General features: G+C 40.8%; 1 protein-coding gene across 2 annotated transcripts in view; it reads right to left on the bottom strand.

Annotated features, from left to right (window-relative positions):
• Nucleotides 1–15,232, bottom strand: part of LOC146369424 (ankyrin repeat- and BTB/POZ domain-containing protein 3-A) — a 231,545-nt gene that overhangs the window by 17,583 nt on the left and 198,730 nt on the right. Inside the window, exons 6-9 of one of the 2 annotated variants that reach the window (XM_084910924.1) lie at nt 8,939–9,028; nt 5,933–6,034; nt 5,076–5,169; nt 2,450–2,585 (exon numbers count right to left, since the gene is read on the bottom strand). In XM_084910924.1, coding sequence (XP_084767050.1) covers nt 2,450–2,585; nt 5,076–5,169; nt 5,933–6,034; nt 8,939–9,028 — 422 coding nt within the window. The remainder of the gene's footprint in view (nt 1–2,449; nt 2,586–5,075; nt 5,170–5,932; nt 6,035–8,938; nt 9,029–15,232) is intronic. The other variant, XM_084910925.1, reaches the window with a different exon arrangement.

The raw sequence follows: 15,232 nt of genomic DNA, 5'->3' as shown, positions 1-15,232 counted from the left end.
GGGGGTGCTGGAGCCAATCCCAGCTGTCATAGGGTGAGAGGCGGGGTACACCCTGGACAGGTCGCCAGTCTGTCGCAGGGCTAACACACAAGGACAGACAACCATTCACACTCACATTCACTCGCACATTCACACCTAGTGGCAATTTGGATGATCCAATTAACCTATCCCCACAAACTGCATGTCTTTGGAAGGTCCAAGAGACCTTCACAACTTAAATCTACAATCCTCCTTCTTAGATCTTCATTGAGTTCCTTGGACAATGAGCGCTGTCAAACAAATTTGTTTCATGTTGGCAAAGAGAAACTACCAGAAGTCAATCATAATCACTAACAAGAACTTAATAGAGCTTGGCTTTGTCAAGTTAATAAAAACAACAACTGCAGAACCTTCATTTCCACTTATTAAAATATTTAGGTGACTGTATGTATACACTTTAATCCGTATGCATATTTTTATACTCTGTGTGGATCAAAGAAAATCCACAGTAAATGCACCCAACTCTTGAATTTTTGAAGTCATTAAAGATGTTTACTTTACAATCATTCAACCCTGGGAAAAGAAAAGTTCAAAGAAGTAATTAAATCCCCAAAATACCATGAAATTCATGCCCATGAGGAGGGGATACAAACTTCTGCCCACAACTGTATTGTCTCTGAAATCCTACCTTCACCGTTTCCACCCTCACTAGAAACAAATATCTTGGATATTTTGATGAGTAGATAGCTGACAAGTTTAATGAATGCAAAGGCACACAGAGGCTTAGTAAAAGCCCAGAATCCAAATAATTAGTCAGAAGATAGGCAGAAAGAAAAAAATACAGCAGTGAAGCACACGAACCACATGGGGAGCAGGCAAAAGGCAAAGTCCATTAAACATATAGATGAAAGACAGCAATGAGTCCAAGGCAATAAAAATACACAGGGAGGGAAAACTAGAAACAAGAAACCAGACTTGAAAGTGCCGAACCACTTGGCAGTGAGAACAAGACCATCTGGCCAAGAACAAAGGGAAGCTGGAGTCTAAACACGTACACTGGAGTGGGTGGTTAACGGACACAGGAGGGCAATTGGTGGATAGGGAACAGGTGTGGAAGACAAGGCAGGTGAAATTAAACTGGGTGAGGCGGACAGGTAACAAGGATGGAAAAAGAAAAATCCCCAAAAAGAGGAAGTAAAACTGACTGGAAAACATAAGAACTAGTGATTAAGGAAGGAAGTGCCTTAACTCAAAACATAACCATCCAGTCGATACGACATTCAGGAAACATTATTACTATCAAACCATTTTTTTATTAGATTCAGTTTATTTCTAAAAATAAATAAATTTTTAAAAGTACAAAACCAAGATACGTCAATGCTCCAGATGGTTTAAAAAATGTTTTAAATCTGAAAGATACTCAAGACCTACACCCTTATGTAAAAAAAACTAAGCTAGAAACTAAACTTTATACAGGCCCGCCTCAATTTTCACACCTATGGATATGTGCACATAACAATAAAAACGAACACTAGTAATATCCAGATGACCAGAGTGAGAACCGAACAAAATGACTCATTTAGCAAATAAGTTCTTCCTCATATTCCTCATATACACAGTTTCTTTGTTTTTATACTGTAATCAAAGTCAGAAAAAGGAATATTTTGTTTTCCTTTCCAAAGATATGAACACTATCTTTATAGCTACACGCCCAGGATCCAGTTTATGTTTTTTAAAATGCGTCAAGTTTACAAGTTTACATCCAAGATGCTTTGTAATATAATCCACCAAACCACTTACGGAGGCTGTCTTGGACATACTTGTAGCGTACACTCACATCTTCCTGTGCTCTTCTGCATGACTGCTTATGCTTTACATACATTCTCAAAGCCTTGTTTAATAACTCTGGCAACTGATAGACAAAATACCACAGATAGAAATGCAGGGGTCTTGGAACCTTCACTGTTAACAACTAGCTACATTAATCCTTTTATTGTTTGCTTCCTGATGCTCGTATATAAACTTTATCTGATGTTAAATAAGAACTTCTAGTGTCTCACAGCCCTAATGCAGCTTTAACCTGCTCACATCACACTGCAGCATGACCATCACACTATAATTGATTGTCCTAATAATGCTGCATTGTGTTGTTGGCTTTCCACTCCACTCCATTTCCTGACAGCCCTCGCTGCTCTGAATGTTAATGGGCTCTGTCTTACTCAGCTGCAGGAAAATTATGTCAAACCGAAGCCACGAGAGCGGCCGAATAGACTGCGGCGCTTATCGCTGCCTGCTGTCCGACAGGGAAACTGAGATATCTGCCTCTCGTGTGCTGCAGGATTTTGTGAGAGGCAGATGGACTGGGGCAGAGTGTGTAAATGGATCAATACTGTGGTAATGGATACGTCTTGGCTGGCTGGAACTTGAGAGTGCATGTGTGTGTGCGTGTCTGTGCGATTGTCTGTATCACCTGTGGCCATGTGCTGCTGCCAGGCTGAATGAGTTCATGTCTCCCAGCGGGGTGGAGGAGATGCCGTTTCGACACATGGTTCCAATCATGGGGTCAGCCCCTCTTTCCAAAAGCAAACTCACCAGCTCGAAGTTACCTAACGAGGATGACAGAGGGAAGAGATTAAAAAAGGGAGGACACACACACCCACATTTGAAAGGTACAGCTTTAGTCCTGTGCATATATTAGAGGGCAAGAGTTACTATTTACTCCGAGGACACGAGCAGCAAATAATAAATGTAGGTAACGTTTGCTAATCAAAGCAGAAATTCAGCCACTATCCTCTTCAAAGTTTTACTTTACTCTATAGATTACTCCCCGAAGTCTCCGTCTGTCCCACTGCACTTGTCTATCTGTGATGTGACCACCTTAAATCCCTTAAACTATGTATTTGCTCATAGGCATGGTCAGTTTTACGGGTTACTAACAAAAGTTGTGCACAGTCACTGTGCTTTCTTTATAAATAGAAACAGTATTTTTTTTCTCTTTACTCACTGGTGCAATGCCTTAGTAAATTTGGCCCAATATGGAAAAAAGTACTGGGAGTTGCTGCGATTCCTATCTATGTTTCTGAAATATATATATTATCAATATTGTGTTGTGTCTAAATCCAGTTTTGTTAAAAAGTTGTCTATGTATCAGAATTTTCAAATTAGTATTTATTTTAGTTTCTTTTCATTGCTTGGAATTTGCACATTTTAGTCTTTTTAATTATTGTTTATAAAAGGCATAGGACAGAAGTAAGATTTAGAAAAAAATCACTGCTGTTGACTCACAGTGTTGTAGATATCCAAAGTCTCAAGAAAAACAAGTTGTAATGACATTTTTTATCAAACAATACAGATATTGTCTCTATTTTTTTTTAAATATATATGCACATAGTATTTAGTTTCAGTTAACTACAATAAACTTGTTATGTTTATATCTACATCTGATATAGTAGATGTATGTAAATACTCATTTTTTAAGGTATAAATTATTATTTATTTGTGCAAATTTTATAGTCCAAGCTGGGGTTTTGTCTCGGAGAGTTTTCTACTTAGCAGACCAGAACTTGACATTATCAGACTGGACACAGCATCAAACAAAACACCATAACCATGATGATCGAATTGGGGATCAAGACATCAAAACACGAGCCTGGACCTGCATAAAGTTATTCTGGGTCTTAGAAAGCCTCTTACTCATTACTGTTCATTAACAATATTAGCTTTGGAGCTGATCTTGATTTCATCCACATTTACTATTTAATGAAAAGGATGTGAAAAACATTTACTATCTGTGGTTGTATGTTTTAATCCCTTGTTACCATGGCAGTGTGGCTTCCTACACCTCACCAAGCCACCCTTGGTAACACTTGTGAACGGATTTCAACTTGTTAGCAGGTCTGAATGTAAAGTAATGCAAATAAACTGGACAAATTCTATATGTGAGGTTTGCCACTTTAGAAGCTGAAAAGATGACCGTGTTTCCAAACTTGGACTGGTGCTGCAAAGGATTTACACTGGCATCTTTAAAGCTTACTAATTAAAATAGTGTATCTTGCTTAATTGGTGTAGAAAACAAGCAGAAATCCCCAGAGCTGAAAATAAAGTCAGTGTCACAGCCTCTTTAGGCTTGCACCAAAAAACATACAAATAAGCACTCATTAATGATGAGCTCTTTATTGTAATAGTTCAGTAATACTGAAATATACTAAAAGAAGTCTTCTCAAGTAAGTTACTTTTGTTTTTTTCATGTCTTTTCCTAGCTAAAAATGGCAATTTAGTATAACAGTAAATTACCGGTACACCTTGCTAACAAAGTAAGCTACCACTTGCTAGCAAGGAGCTAGTCTCCCATCCAAACTTCTGTCCAGGAATGGTCACAATCACATACAAAAAGAAAAGAAAGAAAAAAAGAAACAAAAAATCTGAATTAGAATTTTTTTAAAAAGCCCATAAACAAATGGCTGATGTCGCAGTAGCTATGTCCATCTTTTATTTACAGTTTGTGGATTTTTATATGGCCAGAGGGGCCGATGGTGCGATATGGCAGCCTCGCTTCTGTCAGTCTGCCCCAGGGCAGCTGTGGCTACAACTGTAGCTTGCCTCCACCAGTGTGTGAATGTGAGAGTGAATGAATAGTGGAATTGTAAAGCACTTTGAGGGTCTCGAAAAGCGCTATATAAATGCAATCCATTATTATTATTATTCATATATTGGATTATATCTGGAACAGGTACAATTATTTCTTTGCGCCAACCTCAGGTTAAATAAATAAATTCTCAGATCTTAGAAAAATAAAACATGAGTTTGAAGCTCGTTTTTACTGAGTAAAATACCTCCTGTGCATTCTGCCATACAGCAGCACAGTGATGAGAACTAAAATTTAAAATTCCCTACACTCTGGAATCCCAGATAGTAATTGAAAGTGATGCATTAATTACAACTGTGTGAGAACGCCTTCTGGTGCGCTTGGAGTCAAACATGTCGTGACTAATCCCATATACGGGGCATCGGTCGGGAATAAGAATACTTGGGTTAAGTGTGCACATCCATCGGAAGCCCAAATTAAAGATGAGCCTTTGCTGCTTGTGTGCGATTACCTGCAGCGGCAGCCAGCTGAAGTGGGGTCTCTGTGTAGTTCTCCGCCCCATCCTGCAGGGCGCCCTCCACATTCGCTCTATTATCCAGCAACAACTGTGGCAGAGATGGGAGGCAGAGGAGGTGGAGGGGAGAGGGGAGGGAGGAAGAGGAAAACAAACCAAAAAAAGGGGGGAGAGCAGGGAGAAAAAAAATACAGGTAGAGGGAGAAGAGGGGATGTTACAGTCAGGCTTGGCAAGAGGAAAAACCTCAACTGGTGGAAACCTAAACCAGCTCAGAAAGTCACTGACATTCTAGCTATGCTTGATCATTATGCTGTGTGGGGGTCTTATTCGTCTGTGTTGAGCTGAAGACGAAGACATTATATCTCCAAAACTCTGATTTGCGCTGATGCAGATTAATAATTGAAAAAATCCTGGAGGCGCTGGTGTTCATCAGGCTTTCAGCCCGTGTCAGGTCACACAGTAATGACTGCAATAAAATGTGTTTTATATATTAAAACTGAACAAAACACTCAAATTTTGGCATCCCTGGGGGGCTGTGCATCAGTGCTGCTCTTCAAGCTTCTTACTACTTCTTACTTCAGGATCAGTCTTCAGATTAGGGTGGAAACAGGGGCCTGGGTCAGACCTACACTTAATTTTAGGAGCATACATAATCCTGAGCCAAGCCCTCTCCACATAACTGAGATAAACACTGCACAGAAAGGACCAAGAAGGAGAAAGAAAGGTCATTTGGCATCATCATTATTATGATGCACCATCATAATAATCACCATCATCATTATTATCCTCATTTTGGTACAAAGGATAGGGCAAGGGCCACAGGTTAATGGTTACAGGTCATAAACATCACTACCTGCACGACAGGGACGTGTCCGTGTAACACGGCGAAAGTGAGTGGCGTCCCCTGGCGCGTTTCAGGATAAACTGAGGGGTGCTTGTTTACTGTGCTTGGCACCTGGGAAGTCATAGGTGAAGTTCAGGGAGAGAGATATATATATTTATATATACAGCCATTAACATTCACAGCTCAGGGCGGGGGATGGGGGAAAGAGGAGGAGTGAGAAGCAGTATGCAGAAGGGAGAAGTGTAAGCAAAGGAGGGCAGGATGGCACAGGGAGATTTTCCTCTTGAGTTTCATAGAAAATCTTTAGCAGCTTGAATCCTGCCTCTCATCTCAATTTTCACTCTAAACGTCAAAGAGCATCTGCCTGGACGAGGCTCTCTCACCACACTTTGTTGTATCTACAGCTCCACCCTTTATTAGCGTTTCATTTCAAAGGGGAATGAAACTAAGAGAGAAAAAGCGCAACACTGACAGCAAACACCGACGACAAACACCGACAACTAACGCCGAGGAGAGGGGCGGTGCTGACTCACGAGCGAAGCAGCGAGTGAATAAAATCAAACAGCCGTACCAGCCTTATGCTGTTCTGTGGTTTCTAAAGCTGCTTTATCACTGAGTATATTAAGGAAATTATTTCTAAATGTCGCCTGGAGGACAAACAGATGTTAAATAATACGCCACGTTTCATTTGAGGTTTGATGCTAAACAACAGTGGGACTGTTAGAGCTTATGTTTTTACAGGAATGAATTATTTATGACGTTATAATAAGAGGCAGTTCCAGCAGAAACTGAGCCAGTCACAGGCTGTCACTGCAGAGAAGAAGTTAACTCATTTTTACTTTACTTAGAAGCTTAGGTCTGCTTTTCTGTGCATGTATTTATCCACACAGACAGATTTGGTCTTGATTACGGTTACAGTTTAAAAGCGGCAGAGGTGAATTTAACTGTGTAGCTTTGAAGCGCTCAAAGCAAAATGTCAACGTCTACCTCGGGATTATCGGGGTTATCCAGGTCATTGTTTTTTCAACTTTTTACCTCCACAGGGAGATTATGTGATTGGCTCGGTCTGTCTGTTTGTTAGGAGGATTACTCACAGAGTTACAGATGGATTCGCATGTAAATTTTTACCATAGGTGAGATTTTGGTGGGATGTTTTTGGAGTCACTCCAGATCTGGATTGAAGAATTTGTGCCATCTATTGTTACAATTCAAAACACATAAGAAGAATGCGTCTACACTGAAAAACACTCCACATGCTGCATGAATAACCGTCTAGATCTAGGGACTCAATGTTTGCATGATGTGGAGGATTTTTCAGCCACGGCGTAGGTATGTCGTCTCAGATTGCCCTTTTTTTCATGGTTAAAAACCTGCTGCTGTGAGCTTTTCTTCAGTCTCTCTGGTGTGAGTACACTTTTCTCTGTTTGTAATTGGTGTGATGGTGCCAACACCACCCCGTACTACAGTGATAAAACCTGGGTTGATGCAGCAGTTGATAACCACCTTCTTGGGGGCACTTATCCAGATTTCTGATGAACCTGCTTCATAGTACAGGGCCTTATTGTCTCCATACTGTAAGACATGCATGTTGATTTGTGAATGTTTGTATTTTTTTCTATCCAATGGTCATCATTTGATTTAACGTGTACCGCTGGCTGATGAAGAGCTGCGCTGCTCGTAAACTCATGTCTGAGGCTCTAAATCAGAACCTAAACACTAGTTTTCAATGGAAATTCAATTCGCCCCTTATGCCAGTTTTATCAGTGGTTTTTGTATTTTAAGATTTTTGCTCCTGAAAAAGAAAACAAACTAAACCATTATTTTTGCAACCCATAAGCCAAAATTTGGGGTTATTATGTCGAAATGAGACTTGTTGAATGAAAGTTCTGGGAAAAATAGCTCAAAATTTTGACAAAACATAAAATCTGGACATATGGATGATAGGAGAAATGTTACTTTTGAGTCTGTTTTAGATTCTTTTGGGTTGCAGGTACAAGTAATCTGTATTACAAGACAAAGAGGACAGAATATCTGAAAAACTGAACTTTTTTGACAGAAAATTGCCCTTTCTTATACCTGTGAAAATTTCACAGCTGTATTCATACCAAAATTCCTCCCGAGCCGCATTCTGGGGGCAGTTGATCTAGTTAAAGCAGGATATGGTTTTTGGAGAGCAAACAGCATTCAGCTCGCCTCTGTTTATTGGTGTTATAGCTGAAATGTCAGACAGATATAATATCTCAAAGCCTCTGCATAAAACTTTACAGCGAGGCTCCAGTAGGAGCAAATGAGGTGTTTTCACTTTGTTTGAATTTATGTTAGCTTCATCTTTCTTATTCTATAAACCACCAGTTGATTTTACAGGTACCGCTTTGCTTCTGAGTCAACACTGCACTTAACACAAGCATCAAAGCAATGGAGCAATCACAGTGATCAATAATGAGGTCACTACGGTGAAGGAGAGCCCATAAATGGTGTTACTTTTGCATTTTCTAACTGAAAATTAAAGTGATTACACACATACAAGCACACACTACAGAGAGAAAAACAGGAATTCTAACAGTGCACTGTTAAGTACAACAGATAGGTGCAATGATTTTCAAGCTTCATGCAGAGTCTGTGGTAGCAAGTTACAGTAAGTGCACACAATTATAAAAGAAATGTATTATTGATGTGGTATAAGCAAACTGCTGCTGGATTCACAGTGTAAAACGTAATGAAATAACTGCCTGCAAAGTGGATCATTTTCCTCTATCAGTGTTAAAACAGTGATACTCGCTTATTGCTTATTGGTGCACTTCGTGTAATGAGCTGCCGGGGGAACAGAGAGCATGCTGAGAGCAGGTGAGACAATGACGATAGGGGGAGGGGGAAGGAAGAGCAACACAAAGTGGGTTCATAGTTTCACTGTTTACAGAAACAAATGTGAACAAACATGTTAGACCAGAACAAAAAAAAAAAAAGTGCAATCATTGTGACACTGCTGCATTTGACTAGCGGACAGTTGACACTGACCTCGCTGTTGATGTCCGCTCCGGCGTCAAGAAGCATCTGGACCATGGCCTCATCACCACGAACGCAGGCATACATGAGAGGGGTCATTCCCTGTAGGATGAGATGGGGAAGAAAGGGGGAGGATGACATATTTCTACATAGTACCAAAATGGGAAGCTGTTGAATGGTAGCAGAGATTCCACCCAGCAAAAAGGCATTGGAAAGAGATGGGAGAGATGACTTTTCCAGATGTCTAAACAAGGTGGAGATTTGTTTAAAGAGTGAAAGGTGAAAAGGAATCGTTGGTGGTCGCTGAAAAGACGTCCTGCTATGTCTAAATTTAGTTGAAAAGTGGGCATTCTTTCCTCTCAACACATCTGTAGATTCAGACAGTAATTTCCTTCTATGAGGAACCAATGCTGACTGGTGCACCACCCTCCTACATTAACCTCCTAGGACCTGGCGTCCACATATGTCGACATCACTTTTTGGGTTATTTAGACTAAAATACTAAATTTTGCTCTACAAGGGCCTGATATCCACTTACGAGGACATTATACTGCCACTGTTCCATCAAAATTTAAAACAAATATCCTCATACGTGGCTCTCATTTTTCTTAGGAACAAAAATCGGGTAAAAAAAAAAATCTGGTGATTCTTTGTTTTTACATTCATCGGGTCCCAATATGCCCAAATATCAAAGAGAAATTAAAAATGCATGCCATGGAAGAGTTCGGGTCTTAGGAGGTTAAGGAACAATAAGCTTTGGCTCTCTGGATGTCCCCCCCAAATAGGCTGACCATTTAATAATTACTGTGACACATAACCCTATGAGTTATGGTGTTGAAGGTTCTATAATGCATTTTAACCAGACAAGGCCAAGGCCTATTAAGGCCTCTTTGCTACCATAAACAGGATTTATTTGACAGCACTCACTGAACTGACCCATACTCACAACAAGTGACCAAGTCCAAGAAACTCAATGAAGGTCTAAGAAGGCCAGTGTAACAGTGGTACCAGTACATTAAACAAAGTGGATGGAAAAATCTAAGAAAGAGAACTATATTTACACAAGTTGGAGAGGTCTCTTGGGGGCATTTCGAAACAACTGCAGATTCCTAAATCATCAGAAACTAAAGTTATTCTGATGTGTCACAACTTTACCAAGGTTTGGAAAAAAAAAACCCCTAAAAAGTCACCATCTGTTAGATAATTGGTTTAGATGTTCAGGAACAATCTGGGAAACACCAAGGTTCAAGCCTAGCATGTACTGGAAACTGCTGGAACACCACCATCACTGTTCACAGTGAACCTCAGGTCAGCTGTTCTACAAAGTGGATGGAATAATGAAGAAGGAAGACTACTTCCAAATTCTTCAACTTCACTTTAACTCAACAACTAGATAGTTGAAACGTTGATACTTTGTCACTAAAATGCTAATTAAATGTTGCATTAAGAAAACCCAAAGGCACAGAATTAGAAGTTTGACAATGAACTGACAGGTGGTTGAAAACAGATTAAATTAAAGTCTTAGAAGTGAAGGCATCTGCCTCCTTGAAGCCTACGACCCACTTTACTCACTGTTAGAAACATAAACGGTAGTAACCAGACCGAAAAGCAGCGCACATTTCGGTGCTTTTTTTTCCTGAGATGTCATACACTTTGAATTCTAGCCAATCATTTTACGTTTCCGAGGATAGTAGGCGGGTCCAGGTACGTACGTTCTTTTAGAGCTGAGCTACAGATTAAAAATGCCCAAGGCGAAGCGGTCAAAAGTCTGGCTGTACTTCACAGCAAAATATGCAAACTCAGCAGCCTGCAACAAGTGCTTTAAGGTGATACTGTGATACTGTCATAGGAGGTAACACCTCAAATCCGATGAAACACCTGGCGACGCATAGCATTTTTTTTAAAAGCCGAAAAATGCGCCGTATTTGATAGCTTGCTGCGAGACCTCACACCGAGCGTATCTACTGCGGGTGTGGTGCCTGTTATCGGACCCGGAGTTAGCAACAGCCCCCAAAAACCCGAAGAGGAGAGTCCTGGCCCCTAGCCCTGCCAGTGTAGCAGAAATGATGATGATGATGATGGCAGCAGCAGCCGTTCTTCTCTGCGTGAGTAGTGTAATGTTGTTCGTGTATAATTTACGTTGAGTAGGCTAACCACGTTATTACATTAATGCATGTAAGGTGAACTAGCAAACACCGTTGTAGTTACATGCAGCTGTCTTCTTGTTTGATGGCAGATACTCCCTTCACCCTGGCCAAAAAGGCTAAAATGACCAAAGAAAAAATCGAAAACAGTTAAACATGAGAGGTTTTTGGACAAAGTTTGTGTTTTTTCCATTGTTTAAGCACTGCTTCCAGCCAAGAGTGATACCATATATGCCCCATAGCTGCAGAAAAGGCTAACATTGTTATCTTTTTACAAAAAAAAAAAAAAACAGCTGAACATGAGAGGTTTTTGGACCAGTTTTGTGTTCTCCATTCTTTAAGCACCGGTTTGAGCACCGTTTAAGAACCGGCACCGTTTCAAAAGTACCGGTTTGGCACTGGTATCGGATAAAACCTAAACGATACCCATCCCTAGTTAAAAGTCCAAAATCTATACCTTCCTTTACATTCTCCAAAGCCATCCAGTGTCAGACTGGAGTCTTTGGTGGGCTAATTTTGGTCCCAGGGCCATATGTTTGACACCCTTGCTCTAGTGCAATGATTCCAAACCTTTTGGAGCCACTATTTCATATTAGAAAAATTACAGGGCACACCACCAAACAAAAACGTCACAAAAAGCATATTGATTATTTTTCCCCGCACACCAGGCATAGCAAAATTGGCTCGGTTTGTCCCCAGTATACCTTTTTTTGCTTGCTTCTGACCACTACTCATGCTAGGGCCTTCATCTGGGTGGGAATTTTCTCTTGGACCCAGGTCTGACTGACTACGTTTTCTTTTCAAATATTTATTCATTCCTGTGACTAATATGTAATTTCTTCTTCATCTTCTTGTGTTTTACCGGCAGTTGGTAACCCAGTTAGTTAGAGCAAGGAGTTGTAATGCCCTCCAGTGGAAGAGAATGTATTTGTTATGTCCGTTACTCAAGCAGGTCACTTAGAGCACTAATCAGCTTACAGCCATACGACCCTGAGCACACCCGACTGATCTCAGAAACTAAGCAGGGTTGGGCTTGGTTAGTACTTGGATGGAAGAGTATTAATCAGGTGGAACCAGATAGTCTTCCACAGCACACCTGATTATTTCTCACAGCACACCTATGTGCTGCAGCACAGTGGTTGGTTTTTATCTGCTGGTCTGCTGGGTTCTTTCTGTGCTCAGTCCAAGATCATCATTGCTGGGTTACCTGGAAACGGTTTCCAGGTAAAGCTCTTAAAGTGCACAGAATAAGTAAAGTATGAATCTGTGTATGAATCAGTGAAAGTGACTCTCGGTGTTAAGAGCCTTGAATGGTCAGACCAGAAAGGCACAATAAAAATGACTCTTCCTATAATAACATGATGACGACTATTTACATCTACACCGTTTTGTTACACAGTCAGACTAAAAGCACCAGCCAGTCATCTTTGAGTTACATCAATGCAGGAGCAAAGGGATTCCCAGATGACACTGAAGCAGTTTGCTGCAGCAGTTGCAAAAACATTCTGCAGAAAACTGTGGAAAAACTTCCGCAATCACTTCACTTCCGGTTTTTACTTTGTCTATACCTGTTCCTGAAGGCTTTTAGCTTACCTAGCTAAATCCTACAATCACTGACAATCGTGTTGACCGTAACCACAACATTAGCTCGTTTATTAGAAGTCTTCACATAATTTTCTTTAAATCACCATTTTATGTACATGCTATAACTTCACTGCTGCCTACCAATCGATCCCGTTCTGTAAAATGCAGTGAGATATAATAAGTATACACACACAGCACACAACTCAGAGAAATATCCAGCAGTTTCTCGCAGCTTCTTATTTACTGGACCTTTTCATTACTCCCTTAAAATAACCGTGTCTTCCCAACAAGGGCAAAAGCACAAAGGTGGGCTGCGAAACTCCTAACATAACTTCTTCTATCTCTGCGCGTCTCCATATGCACAGAGTATTCTGACACGCCCACACACATTATGCTGCAGGATGAAGCTGCTTCATCTAAGTGCTACTGCAAAGAATTGCATAAGATCAGCAACTTAAAAATGACCTTTATTGTAAACGAGGCACCGAGATCTTCACATTTATCAGACTTTTCTAACTGTTTTAAATGAGCTTCCATAAAACAGACTTCAATCATATATCTGATCTGGGCCATTATGCTCCACAGTGGCCTTTTATGGCTCACTCATAACACACCACAGCGCTTTATGTTGAAGACTGATCTCCCTTTGTGGTGATTCATTCTTAAACATTTCCTGGACAGCAATCTACTTAATCAGCAGACGGCTAAAGGGCGAGAGACGACGGACCGCGATGAGCACCGTGATGAGTTCAAAATGTCTCTTAGCCGTTATGACAGACTCCAGCTTTTACTTTATTGCTCCTGTAACGCTGTCTGGTCTTTTGCTCCATTTAGCCTCCTTTACAAGGAGATAAAAGCCTGCATGTCACAGGCTCGTATTTATGTGAGGGGAGAGGAAGGAAAGCATAAGTCAACACAATCTGTCAATTTAACAAGCATCTGTTTTTCACATTTTTTTGTAATATATTATAAACAATATATAATGTGTTTAAGCAAACATTAATCAACCAGACCTGGACTTTATTTTTAGATTGTCTGAGTGAAGAATTGCCAAGCACATCTTAATTAAACCTAACTAGGCGCAGCTTATTGACCGCGGAAAGTCAGATTGCACAATTAACTTCCACTTAGCAGCACTGGGAATAGCCAATATTTCCACGAACCGTCGAAGGTGGAGATTCCCAAGTGACACTTGGCTGTAGTGGGACTGAGATACTGACCTGACCTGTCAGTGCTCAGAGCAGGAAAACTGTTGCAGTAGCAGGCAACAAAAGAAAAATCCTTTCTCCTTCCACTTTCAGGATGAACAGGAGGTTCATGGCACAATCTGTAGCTGGATGCCGCTCTGCTACAGCTCTGAGTCGCTCCTCTCCTCCCTGCTTGAGTAATTTAAGCGATCAGTATGCTGGGTGGTGTGTGCAAGCCCCCGCATCTGCTTCTTTGCTCTTCTTCACCTGACTGCTCCTCCTGCATCCCGCCTACTGCCACCTTTGATTAATCCGGTTCTCCAGCCCCCGGCTCCATCCACAGCACCATGAAAACTGTTAAAAGGACTCATACCTCCTGTTTGCACACTGCAAAGTTCAAGGTGACTTGATATTGGGTGTTGCCTCTTCTTAGCTGAGGCATTTCTCATTCATACACATCCCTGGCACTAGGCTGAGAGGTGCTACTGCCTCCTGTCTTTTTTCTTTTTAGGTAGGCGGCAATGAGTGTACGACCATTGGCCAGGGACATCAGGTAAACTCGGGTATTTATTTATTGTATTGTTTTCAAGTTTTGGTTCTTATATTTTCTAGAGTGAGTTTTGGATACTTGTTTGGTCACGACCTCTGGGTAGTGACAGGAAAAATGAGGATCTGAAGGGTGTCTCTCTTAGGGACAAATGGTGAGGAGATCAGGAACGTTTCAGAGTACAGATTCTACTCCTCCACATTGAAAGGAGGCACCCAAAACACCTAGGGATGTTCCACTGGTAGCAGACCCTAGACACTCGCTTAGCTGGCTTGGGAACATCTTGGTGTAACCCAGAAGAGTTGGTGCAGGTGGCTGAGCAAAGGGGGGGTCTGGGTGTCTCTGCTCAAAGTGGAAGAATGAATTTCTGGTTCACTTTTGGAGACATTTTATGATTGTTCTAGTATAAATTTTGATTTCTTAGTTTGTCTTCCTGTTCATTCCTTTTTCCTCAATTCTTCGTTTCTGTCTTTATGGCGAGTGTTAATCTTGTCTCTGTGTTTAGTATTTCCTGCGCTAGTTTTACTTCCCGTGTCTTCTCCAACTCTCTGGTTGTTCTCTCTTCCAGTAATTATGTTCCCATCAGCCTTCAGTGTATGCTTATATATGCTGTCTTTCCTTTGTTACCCCTCTACCTTTTTGGATTCTACCACTTTCTTGTGTTTTTGTTGTACTTTTGTTACCTTTTAGACTTATTTGTGAGCACATATATTTGCCCTGAATAGCTGGTCCTCAACTAAAACTCCACAAACAATAACTGCAACACACTTCTGCTTTTCTTCTTCTTTGTCTTGTGATTGCTTTGCTTCTAAAATTTCGTTGCCGGTGGAAAAATCTATAAAAT

Source organism: Perissodus microlepis, chromosome 17 (assembly GCF_051167445.1).
Source record: "Perissodus microlepis isolate ML-2025 ecotype Zambia chromosome 17, ASM5116744v1, whole genome shotgun sequence".
NCBI lineage: Eukaryota > Metazoa > Chordata > Actinopteri > Cichliformes > Cichlidae > Perissodus > Perissodus microlepis.
The sequence above is the reverse complement of the archived record's forward strand: the minus strand, read 5'-3'. Positions and strand labels throughout refer to the sequence as shown.